This window comes from Acipenser ruthenus, chromosome 27, assembly GCF_902713425.1.
Source record: "Acipenser ruthenus chromosome 27, fAciRut3.2 maternal haplotype, whole genome shotgun sequence".
Classification (NCBI taxonomy): Eukaryota; Metazoa; Chordata; class Actinopteri; order Acipenseriformes; family Acipenseridae; genus Acipenser; species Acipenser ruthenus.
Window position 1 is genome coordinate 5,875,142 of NC_081215.1, and position 22,219 is coordinate 5,897,360.

A 22,219-nucleotide genomic window follows, 5' to 3' on the forward strand; every position below is an offset into this window, starting at 1 on the left:
AATAATAATAATAATACGCAACAACCAAAAATTCAAACAATAAACATTTTGCACACACTCAAGTTTCAAGTTGACAAAACCGAAACTGATTAGAACTGACAACACAGATTCAAATAAAACACAGTTTCATGAACAGCTGACATTAAATATTGACACACTTACCATCTCTATCTCTCTCTCTCTCTCCTTACTCCCTCTATATGTAGCACAGATTCCTCAACATCTTCTGAGAAGACACTTGAGATAAGCAACACAGTAAACTCAGGTCAGGGTACCGCCGGTAATCAATCATAGAGAAGAGAATGTCCCAGAAATAGCGATACTGACGATTTCGATCCTGCTCACCGTGTTACATTTACAATATGAACAAGACCTGAATGTGTTAGCACGTACACCCAGTGGACAGTTTTCTAGAAACCAGACTCGGGCAAGGTTGTCACCAGGTTGCTGAGGAACTGGCAGGTACAAATGAACAAACTCATACAGCGATGCCCTGCACTGTCGTGACTTTATCTATGAACTCTTACTCTTGCTGTTGTCACTGTGTTAGAGCTGTGTTAGTTTAGCCCCGTTCCGCGAATAGCTCTCTCTTTAGATGTCAGTATCACGGGCATACACAAGGACGGTCTCTTCCTGGTATCTGTGAACTTCCAACACGGCTCTTCCTATCAAAACAACCCCCCTCTGAACCACATGACCAAAACACCCGCGCCGACCGGGATAGCTCTGGAAACGGCGGTCAGGGACCTCTGTTGTTCGGAGGCCAGCACTGCAAAGAAATGCAGTAGCCTCCACTGCCACCGAATTGCAACAGTCCAATAAGTAATTAAACTTACGAAAATGCATCGTCTGCATGTCTTTTAAGCTGTGTCAAGAACAAGATTGATCTATTTTGAATGTGTCTGTCATAGATAGTCATAGTCTTACGTCTTTGACATTGTTACATTTTTTAAAATTGTGACATCATACTGTAGCAACATAAAGACACATATGTTGTACATTTTATTTTAAATAAATAAACCTTAATTGCATTTACCCTTTTAGAATGAGCATATATTTTTGGATTATATGAAAACTATGATTCCTTTTGTAAATAAGCCCATACAGTGGTCATATTATTATTATTATTATTATTATTATTATTATTATTATTATTATTATTATTATTATTATTATTATTATTATTATTATTGCCCCAAGCATTGTTTTGCATTTTTGTTTATACTAATGGCAATACAGAAGTATCCATATCTTCAAAAACGATAGGAAATGATCGGAGAGTAAGTCAAACAGGCAAACACTTCAGATCAGTGCAAACCCCATAACATGCTTCTTACAATCTGTTCCTTTCTTCACCATACCTGCATATACACTAATGGCCACAAGGGAGCAGCATCTCCTAAAACTGTAATCATTCATATCGGAGACACAGAACCCAGAATCCTTGTGAAAACACCAGGGAATAGCAGGGACATTTAATAAAGACATGTAAAGCATTTGAAGCTACTGTACCTGGTTTTTAAAATGATTCCAGGTTCAAAATAATAGGCCTATCTTCAGTCGAGAACAGCTTTATAATATTTGAATGGGAACCTAGGTTATATATAAAGAAACCCTAGCAGAACCATTAGCAGACCATACCAGCAATGGCAACACAATGGATGTGGAACAGTATTATTACGGTCCTAATATAGTAACACAGTGTCTGGTAGCGATATGGAACCATGGTAAAGTAGAGGTTTACCACCAGTGTGTCTACTGCTGTTACCATTCTATCAATGGCAGACTTTTACCATTGTGGCTGCCCTTGTGTCTCTCTACAGGTCCATTGCATTGCCATTGAAGATGAAGGACAAACCTCTCAGATTCCATGCTGATAACTGTGTTTCATATAATATGCCAAACAGTACATAGCTTTTAGGCAGCATGGGAAAAAACCCTGACGTAAAGATGCCATTTTAAAACCCGACACCAGCAATACATTAAAATCAAACTTTAGGTTTAAAGCGATACAGCTCCAGAGCCCACAACATATTAAACCAGATGATGGTCTGCTTCTCCTCTGACCTCCACTTAACTTAATTAACAAACTTGACTTTTAGCTGCCCCTGGCTCTCCTAGTTAAAGTCTTGGAAGATGCAGAAAGCTCTTAAGGGGATTACAAGTGCTAATAACCAGGGTAAGAGTCTGTAGTATGTTCCAGCAGCATCTATCTGCAGACTGAAACTGGCACATTGGCAAGAACATCAATTTGAATGATTTAAACAGCCTGGGAAGTCTTTGGCTGGACTAGGCGGGCCTCTGACCTGTAGGGGATTCTACCCCAAGACCAATTTTCTCCCTAATACAGGGGGAGTGCAAAGATCCATGTAGTACTCTATCAGTCCCCCAGTCAAGCGTGCGTATATGTCTTACCTTACAATCCAAGCAATAATGCTTTCAGATCAGACAATGGAGACCCCAACTAATCTTATTTTCATTCCAGTTGACATTCCTTGTATATGATTTTTTAATTTCTTTACCAAATAAGTTGCCTATATACCACAAAAGCAAAACTTGTATCCCTGCTCTGCATACTGAATTTGTATTGTATTTATTGTTGCTTAGTTTAAAAATGGTTTAACAAATCACACCTGGGGGTATTTTAATAAAGAGGTTTCTATAGCTTTCTTATTTGGTAAAGCAATGTGGTGTAGATCTATAAAACATGTTGGCTGAGTCTGAATCCGAATTTGTGTTGAGATTCGTCACGATGCATCATGTGACCTCCTTTGTACAGTATTGCATTGTGATGTGTTTACTTTCTATTAGTTCATAATGACATAGCCAAACCCCTGTCATTATAATACTGTTCCACATGGACTCCCCGATCAGGAAAGGGTCAATTCCTGCTATAGCCTGCTTGAGTCGACTCATTTTTGGGACACAAAATCTATGCATAAAATAAAATTTAAATGTAGTCCTACATGGCCGATAAATTTGAAAAAAGTTAAACAAACTGCCAGCAGTTTGCATTAAAAAAATGTTATATGAAAAAAAACAAGAACTCAACACCCCGGGCATTTTAAAGCATTTATTTTAACACATTTATGTTGTTTATGATTCATATCATAATTTTAAAGTGTGTGGGGTTTTTTGTTTGTTGGTTTTTTACCTTTTGAAAAAGCAGAGTAATTTAGACTTTGGAGCTTTGAAAATCGCCTCTTTATTTGTGAAAGTGGCACATCAAATGAGCAAACTGTGCTAGTCAACATGTCTGGCAACATTACGGCAAGTACTGTACAGTCCATTTATAGAAATGTTGTTATGTTTTCAAGCCTTAACTCACGCTGTGGCTCAATGAAGCAGCTTCTTATCACCGAGGCAACCCCTGTATTGATTCCAGATGCCTCAGGGGAGTCTTATCAAAAAAGCAGCGCTTCCTTTAAATGTCGATTTTGTATTTACCCACTTCCCGCTTCCTGAAGCGAATAGCATCTGTGTTTGGCAGCAGAATTAGAAGGGTTAGCTGGAAAGGAACAGATATTCATGTGAGAAAGTGCAATTGCTGATTCATCGTCAAGAGATCTCATTATAAAACTTGACCCTAAATCTACAACTCTTACTTGGGAAAAGTTGCAATTACAGTGCCACATTCTTAGGATATAAGTAACATTTGGTCCCAGGTTGTCTCATGCTGTATTTCACTGTTTATTGGGAATTGCAACTCCTTCTCAACTTGCAGCCATATATAACATTTGCTTGTATTATTTCCATCTAAGTCGATAATTTTCTATACCAAAGTCATTCCTTTACGTATAGGGATATTACTGTACAAAAGTTAGGAAATGTGTGGCCATCATGGTCATTGTTGCTATGTAACAAAAGAGGGGTAGTTTGGGTAGATTTAAATACAGTTAATTTGTATTATTAAATTATTATTATTATTATTATTATTATTATTATTATTATTATTATTATTATTAGTAGTAGTAGTAGTAGTAGTAGTAGTGGTATAATAATAATAATAATAATAATAATAATAATAATAATAATAATAATAATAATAATAATAATAATAATAATAAGCAAAGCCACTGAGTCCTAATCATCCAAAACACCAATTGCAAATCTAAAACTAATAAGAATTAACTTGAGACTATTTGCAAGCCACTAAATACAATTCTGAGTTGTTTATTTCTGGCTTGGTAACTTTATTGGGTGAGTTTTTCCTCTGAAAAGAACTCGAGCCCAATGTCATGAACCCCACGCTTCCTATGACTGGTCAACCAAACACATCACTTGAAACGAGAAACAGGCTCCGTGCTACTGTGAAAAATGTGACGATCAGATGCAGAATTTACCAGACCATACAGATCTGCTGGGTTATTTCACGTTGTTATTGTTTATATTCCTTGGATTAAAGCTGTAGACTCTTTTCGGAATAAGGTACACACGCATGACATTACTGGAAATACACACTATAAACAAATCTGCTTTCCTGATGTGTTTGTAACTTTGCGGTTCTACTGTATTGCATCAAAAGAGTTGAATCAAACTCAGTTGGCTTCAGCTTGTTAGCTCTGGTTAACGGGCCCTTAAAACAATCCTCCCAGATGCTGTACATCTAACCGTAAAACACATTACACTGCAATACAAAACCACTATATCGTAAAAGAAAATAACTGGATCTGCAACATTTGTTAAAAAAAAATAAATACAACAAAGGAATGCCCTTAAAAATTAAGCTGAAAACATTCAAGACACGCTTTATGATTGCCACCAGTTTGTATTTAATTAATCAAAACAGACTTTAAAGACTTGGAGATTAGTAGAAAGGAAGTTCGTAACTTTGGAACTGGATCCATGATTGAACGCCTACTTAAAAACCAAAAAAAAGTTAGCACCTAAATTTGCAACTAATCAGCAGGAACATTGTTTGTTTGATTTTTAGTTGGAGCTGATATTACACATATTAAAAGAAATGTTGCTTTCGCTGACATAACTGGGAGATTATCCTCTATCCTCTTTACTGCTATTTCAGCAGTTAATCCCTGCTGTCAAACACAGGTCCCATGTGTGACCAGGCACTGCTCCAAATCTATCAGCCCCCGCACTGTATCAGCCCCCAATGTTAAATCTGCTTTTAGAAGATCCTACGTGAAGGCACCTCTCGGAATTCCATTCAACTGCAAAGTAGATTCATAACAGTGACATCACAATCGGCCATCTACCTCAGCCATTTAGTGGTATTCTCTTCATCAACCTTTTCCCTCTTTTCAATGAAAATGACAATGGACTAAATAAAGGTTGGTAATGATTAAAAAAACAAATACAGCTGGATTTTGACCTTGCATATTAATAATAAAGCAGTGTATAATAGATTCCAAGGACTGAGAGTGTCTGTGTATAGGCTATATAAGCAAGGATACAGACCACGGCTTTCAGCCTTGGACCATCACTTCTGATATTACAGGCTGATATTACTCACATACACAGGCATTCATCGCCCTGTAACCCTGCAGTAATTAGCTGTTTTTTCCCCAGCATGAGTAAATTAGTGACCTATTATTAATTTTACTAAATACAACAAAAATACAGTGGAATTTGGTCTGTAGCCTTATAACTTATCAATATTTCCAATGTTCCTTTAATGCAAGTATTGGAAATTATTGTTCCCCTATGAGAAAAAAAAGATGCATGTTCAAGGGAATGTCCAGTAAACATTAATCAGTCACATTGATGACAAGCTACCCCAGTAAGAGCAGATTGATGACGCAAATAAAGGACCCCAAATCACATTGACCTTTACCTTGCTGACGCTGTTGTTTTTCATTCCAGGTAATGGGTGACACACCTGCCACAGGTAATCTCACTGCTAACAGAGCCAGGAAAGACACTCGCTCAACACCCAGTGGTGATCTAACAGATTTGAGGATTTGCTAGAGCTCGCAGTGAATGCCTATCTGTCAGAGCCCTTTCCAATTCGACCCCCATGTGACAACGTACAGGCATACCATTCATCACCAAGCATTCATCACATGAAATAATGTACTGCGTCAATCCTATTCTTACATTTATGATACATTGTTATTAATGGATTAGTTTAGACTCCAAATGGAACCTACCTTGCTGCAGATTTCCATTTCACTACAATTGGCAGACTTTAAAAGGTATACTTTTTATATTTCATTTCTTAACTGTTTAATATCATATAATGCGTCTCTATTGTTGCTTCAGCTTAGATCATAGGCCTTTTGCCCAAGCATGGCAGGGTTCCGGGTTAAGGTAGCTATGGATTCATTACAGAAATCGCTCCTTTTGAGAGGTCGGACATCAAAATCAATCAGAGATCAGTGATTTGTTTTCTAACACTATTCCACCAAACATTGCTTCTGAAAAGACTCCTGATGGTTATTTTTCTGAGGAGTAGCAGAATATTAGCGTTACAGACTCAGCCTAACTTCCACAGAATCAGCCTGGAGGAGTCTTTTCAAAAATAGCAAGCATGGAAAATAATGAAGACACTGATTTAAAAAGAAAATAAGACGCTCTCCATCCAGCAGGTATGGTACTCAATCACTCTCTTCCATGTCACGGACAGGTCAGGGCCGGATAATATTCAGCATGAGAGAGCTAATGATCCGGTACTTTATTGAAATAACATTGTCTGCTGCCTCTAGCCCTCCACACAGCCAGTAATAGAAATAGACAGCATTCTCCCTACGGCAGGACAGCCATAGTCTCCCTGATATAGGAACAGGGACATCAGTCACTATGAATCCCATCCCAACAGCTCAAGTGTCCTGCCTCTTTCCGCTGGGGAGTTTAGCAGGAGAAGACACGACTACACCTTCAGCTTAGCTCTGTTTGAAGTTTACTTGCTTGCTTTTGAAAAGTGACAGGGAGACTGCCCCTCAATATGAATTAAGGGTATATGAAACAAAAGTTACTTTCCTGAACAGCTTTAAAATAAAAAAAGAAAAGGGCTGCATTGTTTTGCTGTTTTACTTTTTTTTTTTTTTTTTAAGACTTTGGGTCCTGTTCACAAAACTTTAATGGCTGTTTCAAGAAATGTTTTGTTAAGGACTGTTTTTTTAAAAGCCCATTTTCCCAACCTTTTCAACTGTTTTAGAAAGGGTTTATACATTTATTCAGATTTTTCAAAGCACTGTTTTATAACCAAAGAGAATGTCTATAAACACTTTAAAAAAAACTGTCCTTAAACAAACATTACATTTGTTTTGCAAAGTTCCTCAGAAAGCCTGAATCTGCCCCACTCCCCCCGGAGCTTGCAATGTGCCAGGGACTGGCAGCTGCTTGTTTCAGACACATAGTACAGGGATATGCAGAGCTGTATAGGGCTGTGCTTCCAGGCAGCAGTAATGTAATACTACCAGAGAGACTTGGGGGTGCGATTGCCTTTGACACAGGCTAAACTCATTGTGCTAGAGAGGCATTTCCTAACATACTGTATCTAAAATCATTTCTGTGTGCGAAAAGATTTATCACATGATTAGCACTGTGAAACATCACAGTTCCTAGTCTTGGATATTATGCAGCCCCTATTATCCTCCCTTGGGATTTCAAGACAATGTATGCTGATATATCAGTTATTGAATTAGAGTGTCATCTTCAAGTCCACTTTTACTCTAGGTCAGAGGTGTACAATCCAGTCCGTGAGGTCAGCAGTCCTCCGGGTTTTATAGGTATCATTAAACAATTAACTGATTAAGAACTGGAATTAAATTGGTTCAATTAAGCAGGGTACAGTTGGAACAAAAACCAGGAGGTCTTTGCACCTAGACGACCGGAGTTGTGCACTCCTGCTATAGGCAAACACAAGATGAAATTAGGATGCTTGGTCTCTCCTATGGTTACCCCCCCCAAAAAAACAGTGTAACATATTGTTGTAGACCCTCAAACACAGGGAATTCTTCATAGTCTATATTCAAGTTGAAAATCAACTTACCTAAGAAAACGTGCAAAACTGGTGGGGTGGGAAAAAAAATGATAGACATTCCAAGAAGATGAAAATATTTTTGGTCAACTACTTTGACAGCTGCTTCATCATAACCCAAGATTATAAATCCTGACGAAGGTCAAAACATGCCCCCATGGTACACAATGGAGTGGGAACTGATCACAGTTTCGACCTTCGTTTTTAACAATGAATGTATGAATAGATCTCTTGCTGTCATTGGTACAATAGGGAAGCATCTTGTCAGAGGCAGTGAAAAGGGCAAGCCTATGCTAATTGGGAGTGGTTTGTTACATATTGGAGAGGACACCTAACACAACCTCCTCCTAATTATTTCACTTAAACAAATACTTCTAAGTAGCTCCAGGTGTGGTAAGTCTCCCTGTATGTCACAGGTAAGTAGTGCGGAGCTCCTGTTTCAGGGGCCTTGCTTTTACACAATAATCTTTGAACCTGAACGCACCATGACCTTGGTTCAAATTTCTGTATTAGCGGATTAAATACAGACTTGACTGCTTTCCAATAGTCATGAATAGGAGATAGCACCCAGTTCAATGGTGCTCGTGTTACACTGAAATCCGACCACCCTCTTTCCTAAAGTCACTGTGCAATTATTCATACTGTCATCTCTATTAAGGTGTAGCATTACTTCCTGTCTCCCTTGACCCAGACACACAGGAAGTCTGGCTTCCAGTTGGGGTTTCCATGGTAGCCCGGCTTTCAACTTCCTTGAAGAGAAGAGTGGTGATCTGTTATTGGCATGCTGTGTAATTGTACTGATGACAAGAGGCAGAAAAATAAATGTTGGAATGTTTGATTTCTTGTTACGTAGCCTCTCTAACTATCACAGTCCACACACAGTTTAACTTCAGTACTCTATTCCAGGATGAGACTCAATATTAAATTGACTACTTGTATGGCTGGTTTAGCAGACCGATTAGCACTAATCTAGGACTACTTAATGTTACCTGAGGTAGTGTAGTCCATGATTAGTGCTAATGTGGGTCAATGAAAACTGCTACTAGTGTAATTGAGATAACCATAAAGAAAGCAAACTCAACAATAATAACATAACTTCAAAAGGCTCAATTAGAATTCTAAGGAATTTGAACAGGTCATGAGCAGTCTTATTCACAGCTGAGCTCGGTCTAATCATTTTCACAAACTTGCAATTACTGACACTTTTGAAGCTAAGAACATTCAATCGTTGGTATCTTCAGGATCATTCCTGGTCTTGCTGACGCGTGGTTTCTGCAGTACTACATTAACACTTCATAATCACTATGTCACAGATAGGCCTTTGTATGGCCTGAGTCTTCTGGATGTGTAACCATAGTGATAAATAAAGGAAAATCCTTGTGCCTTCTTCCTGTTTTTTAATCAAACAAAATAGCAAAATGTATAAAATGCTCTTTGTTGCCAGCTCTCTGGTCTTTATTTTAAGCTTGACTGGTGATTAGTCTTGACAGGCTTTGAGAGGAGTATACCATCAGTGAGAGCTCCTGTTTGCCCCAAAGGTAAGGCCCCAGCTTTGCTTACCATGACAACAGACACGATTAAAGCTCTTTTTTTTTAGCCAAAATATGAATTATTTGTTGTTGCATGCCAGACCAGTTCTAGTTTATAATAAGGCATAAAAAAATAAGGCATAGAAAAAATGTGGCTTGAACATATAAGAGGAGTGTTTGTTCCATTCAAAGACCACAAGATGTGAATGCATCTGAGGGGAAGGTAGATTATGAATAGGATTACCCTATTCCATAAAAACTAATAATGCTTTTAATTTGTGTGCGTTGTTATGGGTAGCGAAAAAAATACTGCAATCCGAGAACCCTAATTATGAAGTTGACACCATTTTTTTTTTTATATAAAGCAAATTCACAAAAAAATAAATAGAAAAGCTAATTAAAAAATAAAAAAAAAACATACTGTACTTACCAACTGTAAAACACAAGAATATGTACACATAAGGGCCAGAATCGGAAAGCTTTGTAAACCAAGTCGCTAAGCACAAATCTTTACTGAAACACTAATTACCGGTACACGCAGATGTTGAACACGATCTCCTTTTCTTACTGTTGATGTTGAGGGATCAAAAAAATACAAAACAAGCAATGAGTATTTTAAGAAAAAGTGTAATGTCACACACACACACACATATATATATATATATATATATATATATATATATATATATATATATATATCGTCATAGCTACTGCGGTTTAAGTACAAATAGTTCCATTTGGTATAATTTGGATAATTGGTTATAATACAGCAATAATAACATTATGGTAATATAATAATATTTAGAACAACAAGGATGAGGATAATGTTTGGAGATGTGCTGAAAGTAGGGATTGTGTAACTTACTCCACGTCCCATTTAAGGTGGTACAGTTTACCATTAAAAAGACGTGAAAGCAGGATTACAAATAAAAAAACAACATTTAGTAACCATTAGAATTGCTTTACAAGAGCAATAGCCAAGCTGACCTATTAGCATGACCAACAGTATAACTGACCCCTTTGCTTGTTTATTTGATTTGCAGGTTTTTTTTTATTATTAATACAATATAACAGATTAAAAGTTGCTGCTGCATCCTGGTAGTTTAATCACTTCCTGTGCTGTAGGACAGGTTCACTGAATTTGAGACTATGAAACTCATTTGAACCCAGATCCCCAGCTCACTGCCCAACCTAGACCCCCTCTCAATCACAATATGTTTTCTAATAATTTTTTTTCTGAATACTAAATAATTATTTTCTAAATACAGAATGTAAGTGTAATGTTAATTTGCAATTAATTAAAAGTTATGCCATTAAAATGATATACACATTCTCAAAAAGATCTACTGTATAGCAATATATTTTGTTAATACTTAAGGGTTACCAATCAAGGTGTATTAATGTGTAATTAAGTATTTATTGGCATTGAATGATAAATGCTTTCCTAAACATTTGAACACATTCTAAACTGTGTTACAAGACCCTGAAATTAAGCATTAATAGTGCCACATAATTCTCTATTTATTCTTAATTACACTGTGTACTATGTGCTACTAAGCAATGAAGATCATTGAAAACCCTGTCCTTCAGACTTTTCTAAACATAAAAAAATTATTGGACAAAATTGGTCATTTAGATAATTATCTATTTCTTTGGCTTATGATGAAAGGTAAGAAGTATGTAGCGATTATAGTGCAGGGTAAGGGTAGAAATATCAGCATATCCAATCCAGGTCCATGTTCCAACCATGTCCTTAATTCTTCATCTATTTAACCTGAAGTGTATATCCTGAAGTGCATTTAGTTCCACCTATTAAACCTGCTATGGAGCAGCACTGCCAGACCGGAGTTGCCCACCCATTGGTCTCAGGGTTTCCAGTGAAGACACAGCCGCTAGTCCTCGCCTTCTTCCTCGTCAGTCTTGTTGGCCTTGCTCCAGCGCTGGAAGCAGTGGACAGTGGACGCCAGGAAGAAGCTGGTCATGATGGCAGCCACCGAGACGGAGATGCCCGAGAAGATGATGATGAGATAGTCGGTGAGGGTGAGGGTCAGCTGGCAACCCTGGAAACTGTCCTCCGAGAGCTGGCTCAAGTTCACCCTCCGCCCATCCAGGGGCACCGAGCACTGCATCCCGTCCACTCCTGCAGGGGAACCAGAAACAACACTGTCACAACCAGCCTTCCAACTTCACCTCTTCCCTGCTGGAACCCAAACCTGAACAGCTTTGAGTAATGGCATCATTTAACATGCTGAGAATCGTAAAGTAAAATAGAGATGGGAGATATGAGAAGGGGGCGGTAACAGTTAGCAATGGGTAATGACCTACTGGTCATGCAAGTAGGTTAAAGGTCCCTATTGGCTGATGGGATGAGTTTTCTTGACAATGTTACAATTAACCTTATGAATAGTTAATATTACCTACCCGCTTCCCTTTACCTAACCATTACAGTACTAAATCAGTACCGGACAGTCTGCTACTGTATCAGGACCACCGCACCTTTCAGTTTTTGCTCCAAATCCATTGTTTTGCCATTTCTTATAATGCTGGGGTTTCTTCAGGGTAGCATTATAATGAGATCTCATTGATAACTTTTCTGTAATGGCCAGCCTAAATGATCTACTGCTTGTGTTGTTCTTTTTTTTACCTTGTAATATTTTGTGTTGGCATCATAATATTTGAAATGATTTGCAGTAGAGAGCAGATGGTTTATGGTGTAAATACGGCACAAATCCACAGCTGAGACCATTAAAGGGCTCCATTATGATAACAGATCCATTGTGTTGTGGTTTTATAATGAGATAAAATTTACAGATCGCTCCTAGCAAATATTTCACTGCTGCACATTAAGTGGTCACACAAAATACACAGAGACATTTTAAACATCAGTGTTCTGGGAGTCTGATAAAACTCTCAGAAGCAACTCCTCAGTATTGAACCGCTGCTTTTCCAGTGACTCAATGGGATTACATCATTTTGTTTTGTTCTGGATTTGAGTCATCTAAATTAATTATATTTATTTCTGGTTTGCTGGTTTATTGGAGGCTTTTTTCTTTAAAAATGTTTTTGCAATTGATGACTAAAGAGTTTTGAGAATCTAGTCCAAAGTGTTCCTCGTGTGACCTCTTTAAGTAGAACACAAAGAGGCGGTGGAATATCTTCAAGGAGCGAGCAGTACAAATAAATACAACAAATACACATTTACCAGAATGTCTCCTTTATGAAGGGAAATGTGAGACCTAAGTGATGGTAATACTGAACAGGTAAGATTTACCGGGATTATTTTTGGGATCATTGTCCTGATGAAAGTTGAATTTCCTCCCAAGCTTCAGTTTTTTTTAGCAGACTGAAGCAGTATTTCCCTGTATTTTGCTCCATCCATTCTTCCTTCAATTTTAACAAGATGCCCAGTCCCTGCTGATGAGAAGCATGATGCTGCCACCACCATACTTCACTGTAGGGATGGTGTGTCTTGAGGCATGGGCAGTGTTAGGTTTGCACCACACATAGCGCTTTGAGTTTTGGCCAAAAAGCTCTATCCTGGTCTCATCTGACCACAAAACCTTTTCCCACATCGCAGCTGGGTCACTCTCATGCTTTCTGGTAAACGCCACACGTGCTTTCAGATGGTACTTTTTGAGTAACAGCTTCTTTCTTGCCACCCTCCCGTACAGGCCAGTGTTATGCAGAGCTCTTGATATGGTTGACTGGTGCACCATTACTCCCCTCCCAGCCACTGAACTCTGTAGCTCCTTCAGAGTGATTGTTGGCCTCTCTGTGGCTTCTCTCACAAGTCTCCTTCTTGTCTGAGCGCTGAGTTTTGAGGGATGGCCTTTTCTTGGCAGTGCCTGGGTGGTGTGATGCAGCTTCCACTTCCTGATTATTGATCCAACTGTGCTCACTGGGATATCCAAACACTTGGATATTATTTTGTACCCTTTCCCTAATCTGTGCATTTGTATTACTTTATCTCTAACTTCTGTAGAATGCTCTTTGGTCTTCATTTTCCTTCAGATTCACAGCCTGACTAATGATCCTTCAACAGTGGGGTTTTTATCCAGAAAATGTGACAGCAACTTTAATGGTTCACAGGTGGAGGCCAATGGTAAGGAAATTGTGTCCTCGTTAGGGCAATTTCTTTCATCGGTGTAAACTGGGAGCTTCCACAGCACAGGGGTTGAATACTTATGCAAGCAAGATATTTCAGTTTTTTATTTTTCTTAAAAATATTTCCCAACATAAAACCAATGTCACCTTACAATAATTGATTTTGAGTGTCAGTGTTTTAAAATAAAATATCAAACAGAACGAAATTTCAATGTACCATTTGTAATTCAATAATATGAGAGAATTGGTCAGGGGTCTGAATACCTTTGCAAGGCACTGTATATATATATATATATATATATATATATATATATATATATATATATATATATATATATATATATACTCTGGAGTGCACAGAACTCAAGAGTGTAAGGTTTGGGTGGGATGGTGATGTGGGATAGGATTAAGTGTAAAGTTTGTGTGGGATGGTGATGTGGGACAGGATTAAGTGTAAGGTTTGGGTGGGATGGTAATGTGGGACAGGATTAAGTGTAAGGTTTGGGTGGGATGGTAATGTGGGACAGGATTAGGTGTAAGGGTTGGGGTGGGATGGTGATGTGGGACAGGATTAGGTTTATATGTAGATGCTCTTGAATGCTTGCATGTTCCTGGAGCGTTCACCTCCAGATGAAGTGACAATGTGAGACAGAGATGTCAGAATGTTGGTCTCATTGTATAACTACTTTTCGCTTGGTTGAGGACAGCGTCTTCATCCATGTCTGCTAATTGAAGGTACCAGCTTCCCTCCCAAGGTTGTGTCTCTTTGAATTCTTCAGAAATGACTGTGGGCTCAATGAGGTGTAAAATGATGTATTTTTTTTTCTTTTACCAGTAGCCACCGGCTCTTTTCATGGAACCTTGACTCTGAAGCATCGCTAGCTACAGAAACAAGTCAAATCAGAGACTCTGTCAACGGATTGAAATATATGGTTTGTCACCAAAAGAAAGAGCTTTGATTCTCAGAACACATTTAATCAAAATTCAGTACCTCTGAACTGCTGCTCAGGGAATATACTAAACCAGTACTGTAGTACCACTAATTTAGCTGTTTTCCCATGTTTTCCCCCCATTTATCATAGTTTACCATGATTTGAATATGCTTTACCATACCTCTCTGGGCTCAACAATGCTTTAAAAGGTTTTACCATGCTTTATTACACTTTGCTATTTAACAATAAAATTAATTTTTAATTAGGTACTGATGCCCTTTTAAAATAAGCAATAAATAACGCTTTAAAGCATTTTCCTGACATCAAGATGTTGAGTATATATACCACTTACATGACAGACATATAGGGAAGACATGCAGGCCTGGAACAGTAATCACACGCCAGAAGGGACATGATAATGTTGATAATTTAAACATTTGTTTTGCACTATTTTAACTATTTTTATGACAAAATATAGAGTTATAATTAATGAAGAATCTAAATAGCTAAAAGCAGTACAGTGGTAATACTAATAGAAATGTTGGCTTCACAAGCAAATTACATTCAATCAATCTAGCCGGAAAAGCTAGGTGGCCATAATAAATATTAGTATTGAAGGCACTTTCAGACATGGCTGTGTTTTTAGTTTTGAATTAGTTTCATGTAAGTTGAGTTTGAAAAAAACATATAACTAATTTCTGTAGTAAATGAATATTTATTTGTGTGCAAAGCTCAATAAATGGCCAATCTCGAGGTGTTCTAATACATTTGCACACTACTGTATATGTACTTATAATAGTTTACCACAGCAAACACACACACACATATATATATATATATATATATATATATATATATATATATATATATATATAAAAACACGTTTTGTGTTTCCGATGCCTAGTTTAATAAACTGCTAACTTAATCAATGCATTTAGTCTGACTAAATTAGAGACAAAACTCCACAATGACTGCAAAATGTATATATATATATATATATATATATATATATATATATATATATATATATATATATATATATATATATAAATAAATGAATCAATTAACTATATATGTGATTTTATAAAGTCCTAAATGACAGGAATATGTGGGCGTTCACCACCAAGGGGTGTAGATAATATTAAAGTTATCTGAATTATTCCTAAAATACACAGGAATGACCAAAACAACGGAAGCAAAACTAATGATATTTTATTTTACTTATGAAACTTTTATAAGATACATTTTAAAATATCTCCTGGTCTGCAAATTCATAGGACAGCAAAGACCTAGCCCTGGGGATTGAAGACCAACAGCTAGATGAGATGCAACACGAAGCCTTTCAGCTTACTCAACACTGTATTTTTTATGGTAAATTAAACTGCTTTTCACTTCCACACCAGAGGCAGTGTTACCTAATGGTCTTGTTGCATAAATGTTTTCAAATTACCTTCAGATTGCATTATACACTGAATCGTTCAGAAATAGGAAGCAGTGGTTGTGGCTTCTCATAAATGCAGAATCAAGTCACAAAGCCATTATGCTGCTCCATTGTGAAAAGCATTCTAGACTTTTTCAATGTAGCCGTTGAACGACTGGGCATTTAATTATACATGCATTGAGTCAAACTGTTTTTTTTGTGCTTGACTCAATGCATTAACCTGTAAGATTTGAAAAAACATGTTTTTTAAATTATTATTGTAGTTCCAGACCTTTTAGGTTCATAATAGTTTGATACTTGATATAGTGTTTTACCTTGCATTGATGGCAACATAATACATTTGGAACACATATTTTCTAGTGGTTCAGATAGAACACTGTTTGATACTGACATCATGGTATTGCAGTGTATTCATTCATATGCCACAAACCACTATACAGTAGCTGCTTTGCATTGATGACAGTTCAATTTCCAGATATGATGGTAGATATAAATAAATAAATAAATAAATAAAGAAAGAAATGTGTCCTCACACCAGCACTTGTGACGCAGGTATTAGACTTCATCATGAACTGTAAGATTGTCATTTATCATTTATTATTTCACATTAGTTATAGGCTTCTACAAGTAGCTCAATGAATAAAGGCATTCTATGCAATCTTCTCTATAGGCAAGAGAACATCCTTGAATTATCTTTGTACATTTTCTCTTGCTTTGCCATACATTCAGAATATGTGCTATACCTTGCTCTACTGTGCCAGGCCTATACTAAGCTTTCTTTATGGTTTCTCGCAGTACGATTTAGTACTCTTTAGTGCTGGAGAATGACACTTTGAAGCAATGCTGTTGACATGGCACCTTCATTGTAGTTACAGCGGTGACACATTACAGAATGTGTCTGTTCATGATGGATTAGGGTTAGGGTTACAGGGTAGGTTGGCATAGGATTTCCTGTGAGTCTGGAGCCTACGGGACTCATCAGGAAAGCTGGAACAAGCTTGTGATGCATCTATAGCGATTTCTGTTTAATACACCTTTTTAAGAGACCTCAGCTCGAACCACAAAGCTTACTGCATCCCAATCCTTCAGCTCCAAACAATAGGCCACAATGCCTCCCAGCACCTCAGTTCTAACCACTAGGCCACACAGCCACCTAGTCCCTTAGTTCTAACCACTAGGCCACACAGCCACCTAGTCCCTTAGTTCTAACCACTAGGCCACACAGCCACCTAGTCCCTTAGTTCTAACCACTAGGCCACACATCCACCTAGTCCCTCAGTTCTAACCACTAGGCCACACTGCCACCTAGTCCCTCAGTTCTAACCACTAGGCCACACTGCCTACCAGCCCCTCAGTTCTATACTAGACCACATTGCCTCCTAGTCCCTCCTTCCAATCCTGTCCAGACTGGACAATTAGAGTTAGGCTCAAGATAATACAAAAGTATAACAAAGCTACCCCTATTCTTAACTAAAGAAAGTGTGAAACAGGCTGTATGCTTGTTTAATATTTCTACATGAGCTGAAATACAGTGATTATTTAATATTAGCCAAATGAATCCACGAATGCTAGATAACTGTTGCTTACTAAGTCCTCTTAATCTATGCTTGAGTCACTAAAATTGCCACAGAAGTCAATTATCAGTTTTATTGCTAAGTACAGTACACAGGATATTATTTGTGTTGTATAAAAAGCCTGCTAGAGCATTCTAGACTTTCAGATGTATAGCAGTTTCCATTAGGAAGCTGCGGTGGTCTGGAATGGCCCACGTTGGTCTGTAACTTTGATCTCATTCTGTATTCCACTAAATTATGGATTGCATTCGTTCATCCTTAACCCGAGAGTTCTGTACACGAGTGTATCATGTATATGCAAGTTATCCTGCTGAATCATTTAGACTGGTAATTTACAACAGGCAGTCTGATACACTGGCCATAAATGCCAGCACACTCCTGGAAATATAAACCAGTGCTGGAATCAATTTTATTCAATTTAACACTTTTCTATTACATTATTATTATTATTATTATTATTATTATTATTATTATTATTATTATTATTATTATTATTATTAATAATAATAATAATTACCTACAGGTAGTGATCACTGTGGAGCTTATTAATGCTATCATAAACTGAACAAATGTTTATGTGTATGTGGACGTTTAGTCTGCTTTGAACTTAATGTTGCCTTGAAAAGCGAGTTTTTAGATTCTAGTGTTGCTTTAGCTTTTAGAGGGATGATCTACTGAGAACTACATGTGAATAAATGTTAATAATAAAAGGCCAGCTAAACTAATCAGCAAACATCTTCAGGATTATTTAACTGAAATTGAGATTTTATTATTATTATGACTTTTGTTTATAAATGGGTTACTATACATTAACTAACTATTAAAACAAAATGAACAACTTCTGTTAATGTGTTAGCAAGCTACTTGCTAACAGCTGATAAACTAAAAAGGGTCCATTAAACTACAGAATGACCAGTAATAATAATTATAATAATGATTCTAATTCAATATAATGTCAAAACAGTGTATTATCCATTTCCCTTTTTTTTTCAAAGTTTCAAAGTTTCAAAGTTTCTCACATACACCATAACCAGGATGGAATGTTATACTGTGTCTATAATAATGAGGCTTGGGGAGTGAGAGACATGACCCGAGGTTGATTCTTTCAGTCTACAAGTGAACCTTGTTTCGCTGGTACAATATACTATACACTGATATGCTGTGTGTAGGGGGTTTATTACAGTTTAATAGATGTCATCTCTTGCAGTTTCTGTGAGAAGATCTCAAAGTGATGATGAGCTGTTCAAAATGTGCAAAATGATGTATTTTAAAATAAGACACACTACATAAGCTGTACTTATTATAAATCACAAACAGATATTGTACTTGTGGATTACTAATATAGCAAATTTATTTTTTTATTTTTTATTTAGTGGTTTGTTTGATTCCCAGAATGACACAGGATCAGGTGTTTTAACCTTTACAGTGATTGGGTGATTTCTCATACAGGATGTAAAATACTTGCACTTTATAGATGTGTATTAATAAGGCGTTATAGAACCAATAATAAATGTAGTTACATAAAACATTTTTTTAAAAGGTTTTAAATATTTGTCTTTTTTTCTGAGTTCACATTTGACCCTTTACTGTGGGGTTAAATATTTTTCTGTGGGTTCTTTGAACCCCAAACCCCACATGAATGACAGCCACTGCAGGTGAATTAGTTGTCAGTGTGCTAACATTGTACAGAACCACGGCATTGTCATTGAAGAAAATTAGGAAATGAAGTTCCCCTTAGGCAACTGTCCACATCATTAAAACACTAATCTAATTGTGAAGTGTACACGTTAGACAAGGTCATTTTACACTGCCTCCTCGTTAATTATCCCTTTGTTTCCTCTTGTCCTTTCCACGTATCCACTTATCAATCTTAGCCTTTCATCCTTTCATACCATCTCTCTCACTGTGCCCTCTATCCTCTTGTTTCTATCACTATAACTGCTAGAGTATGAGAAGGTTGTAGCGTTGAAACTTCAGCCTTTTTCCATTTTTTTTCAGTAATAAGAAAGCTTATTGAAATGCAAAGTAAACCAAAGGGAGTAGAAAGGGAAGCGAATGAAGAGGTAGACTATTTGATTTCTAAATTACCATTCGTCCTTTAGGGTAATTACTTTAAATTTAAATCGGTCTCATTTTTTCTGCAGGCAACTTCAAAAGTGCACGATAATATAAATAATGTTAGAAGCACCATCCTGGTGTAATTCTGTAATTCAACCCATTTCATTGACTTAATACCAATGAGATGCCTTCTATTAGAGATTCAATCTGAACCCGGGACACCTAGTGGGCACAGATTGTTCTGTTTTTGACACTTTTCCCATTTAAAGCATTTTGTAAAAATGTGGCCAGAGGTCAGAGACCCCTATTGACCTCAGCAAGGAAGCCAGCTAACACAATGTTATTAGTATAGAAACTGTATCCGATTAGTGCATGCATGGTCAAGTGTACAGGCAGAGAGGCACGCCCATTACAGTATCCCCAGAATCTAATCCTCCCAATATACTATGCAAAATAATGTTAATACCAAGTTTAATCACAATGGGATAAGTGGTTTTCCAGATACATTCCAGTATCTTGGATATATAATATAATATATAACACTCAATTTGATAAAGCTGGAAAAAAATTGAGAATTTGGTGTATTTCTCTTTTGCATCTCGTTTGCTCACATGACCAGCTCACATTGATTTATCTTTAGGTGCTCAAGTTTTACAAATAGGTCTAGTAAATATGTCTCTATTTGTTTCTCCAGTATTGGTTTTGGGACAAAAATTTGAAACGTATGGTATATACAATTGAAAAGAGAAAGATACAAGCTTTGTCAGAGAAGTGAAGCAGAGTTGACAGCCTCATTTCCAGCGAGGTGTCTTATTTGCAGCTCTCTCCCCAGAGTTATGACGGGCTTGTACATAAATGCAACCATCTGCTTTAATGCTCTATTTTGAGGTGTGGAATATTTTTCTAATGTTAACAGCTATGCAAACACTGGCTGGATATGTTCAAATGAAATCCTGTGCTGTTGTTACAGCTACAGAGGTACCATAAAAACAAATACCAAGCTGAGCAATGATAAATTATTTTCTATTGAGCATTTTATACTTTCTAATCTAAGGGATGCTGCTAGGGTGTCTGCTTTGAGTTAGATAAAGTTTGAAATTCCCAAGTCTGCTGTTGGTTTCTGGAACAGTGTAGAACAGCTCAATACGAATTTAAGGTTTTGTGATTAGGTACCATAACACTAGAAACCTACAATACAGTTTTGACCATTTGACTACAATACCTATAATACAGCTCCCTTGGGCAGCTGGCTCATGAGCAAAAGAACACTGCTGTAAACTTACCTCTTGGAAGCCTGTCTAAGTTCTCCATCAGCCATGCATATAGGTTAGCAAAGTTGCAGTTGCACACCCAAGGATTGTCCTCCAACCTCAAGACCTTCAATGAGGACAACTGGCTCAGGGATGCAACCTTCATGCTGGACAGGGCATTACTCTCCAGCTCCAGCTCGCGTAGGGATGTCAGACCAAGAAAAGCGTCTTCACTGATCGATGACAGGTAAGGGTTACTGTCTAAACGGAGCTTGATCAGGCTCCCAGACTCCAAGAAGGTGCCTGCTGGGATCTCTGTCAAGTTGTTCCATCCCAGATCGAGGAACACCAGCTTGGAGGACGTACTAAATGTTCCGAGCTCTATTGCAGAAAGGGAATTGTTCCGCAGGTCCAGACAAACTAGATCGCTGTAGAGGACAAGAAAATCTGCTGGGATATGGTCGATAAAGTTACCGGACAGCAAGAGCCTCCGAACGTTCAGGGGGATTAAATCCGGCAAGCTTCCAAGCCCCTGACCGCTGCAGTCAACAGTATGAGGGTCCGGGCAGAGGCAGGGAGTCGGGCAAAGCTGCCCGTGATTCAGCAAGGCAGAACAGAGTAGGAGGCTGGCTTGGACTAGAGGCTGCAGCCAACGGCAGCATGACAACATTGTCGAGAGGGTGGATAGGGGAGAGGGATTGGGGATGGGGATGGGGATGGGGGAGTGGGGTTCTGGGAAGGGGGAAAGGGAGGGAAATTAGGAAGGGGAGGAAAGGAGGGCAGTAAAAATCAAAGGTGAGGCAACAGAGGCATCTTTCCTAGATGCTCAGCACCTGAAAGCAGTTCGAGCAACTATTGTGAGAGACCGAGTTTTGTTTCCAAGAGATCATGTAGCTGGAGTCTAGATCAGATAGCAGCCAGCCGGCTGTAAGGGGAGGAGAGAGATGCGGAGAGAGAGTTGCAGAGAGAGAGAGAGGGAGGGGAGATTAGAGGACAGAGGTAAATAGAAACCAGCGAACCAGAGATTAGGAAATGCTGGGAGAGCAAGGGGGGTGGGGGTAAAGGGAAAGGGGAGGTCGGTTTGCTAGGCTAATTTAAAGTCTCTGCTGTTGGATTAATTAAGCAGCACACCTGGGTCTTTGATACAGAGAATCCCCAGGAAGGCTCTGCTGTTGAAAGGGTAGCTCAGATATAATCTCCCGGCTTGCCATTAAATTGTGCCGGCACTCTGTGGGAGATTCCCATAGCTGAAGGGGATCAGAAATACTGGGGAACACACCAGGGGCTTTTTAATGTGGGGCTTGGAGTTCAAAGAACCAACAGTACAATACTGAACCCCACAGAAAACGGTCAAATGGGAACCCACAAAAGAATCAGACCTTTTTAAGTATT

The 22,219-nt window shown here is 38.0% G+C and overlaps 2 protein-coding genes across 4 annotated transcripts in view; both read right to left on the reverse strand.

The window, feature by feature from the left end:
• Positions 1-685, reverse strand: part of LOC117432130 (intermembrane lipid transfer protein VPS13D-like) — a 67,129-nt gene extending 66,444 nt beyond the window's left edge. For all 3 annotated transcript variants that reach the window (XM_059002556.1, XM_059002554.1, XM_059002555.1), the window contains exon 1: positions 163-685. The gene's annotated coding sequence lies outside the window, so the exon portion shown is untranslated. The remainder of the gene's footprint in view (positions 1-162) is intronic.
• Positions 686-10,173: 9,488 nt separating this feature from the next.
• Positions 10,174-21,747, reverse strand: LOC117963617 (leucine-rich repeat-containing protein 38-like). The gene is made up of 2 exons (XM_034904372.2): positions 20,861-21,747; positions 10,174-11,608 (listed from the first exon to the last, which is right to left on the reverse strand). The coding sequence occupies exons 1-2, from the start codon at positions 21,495-21,497 to the stop codon at positions 11,361-11,363; spliced, it is 885 nt and encodes a 294-aa protein (XP_034760263.1). The 5' UTR covers positions 21,498-21,747; the 3' UTR covers positions 10,174-11,360.
• Positions 21,748-22,219: the final 472 nt, after the last annotated feature.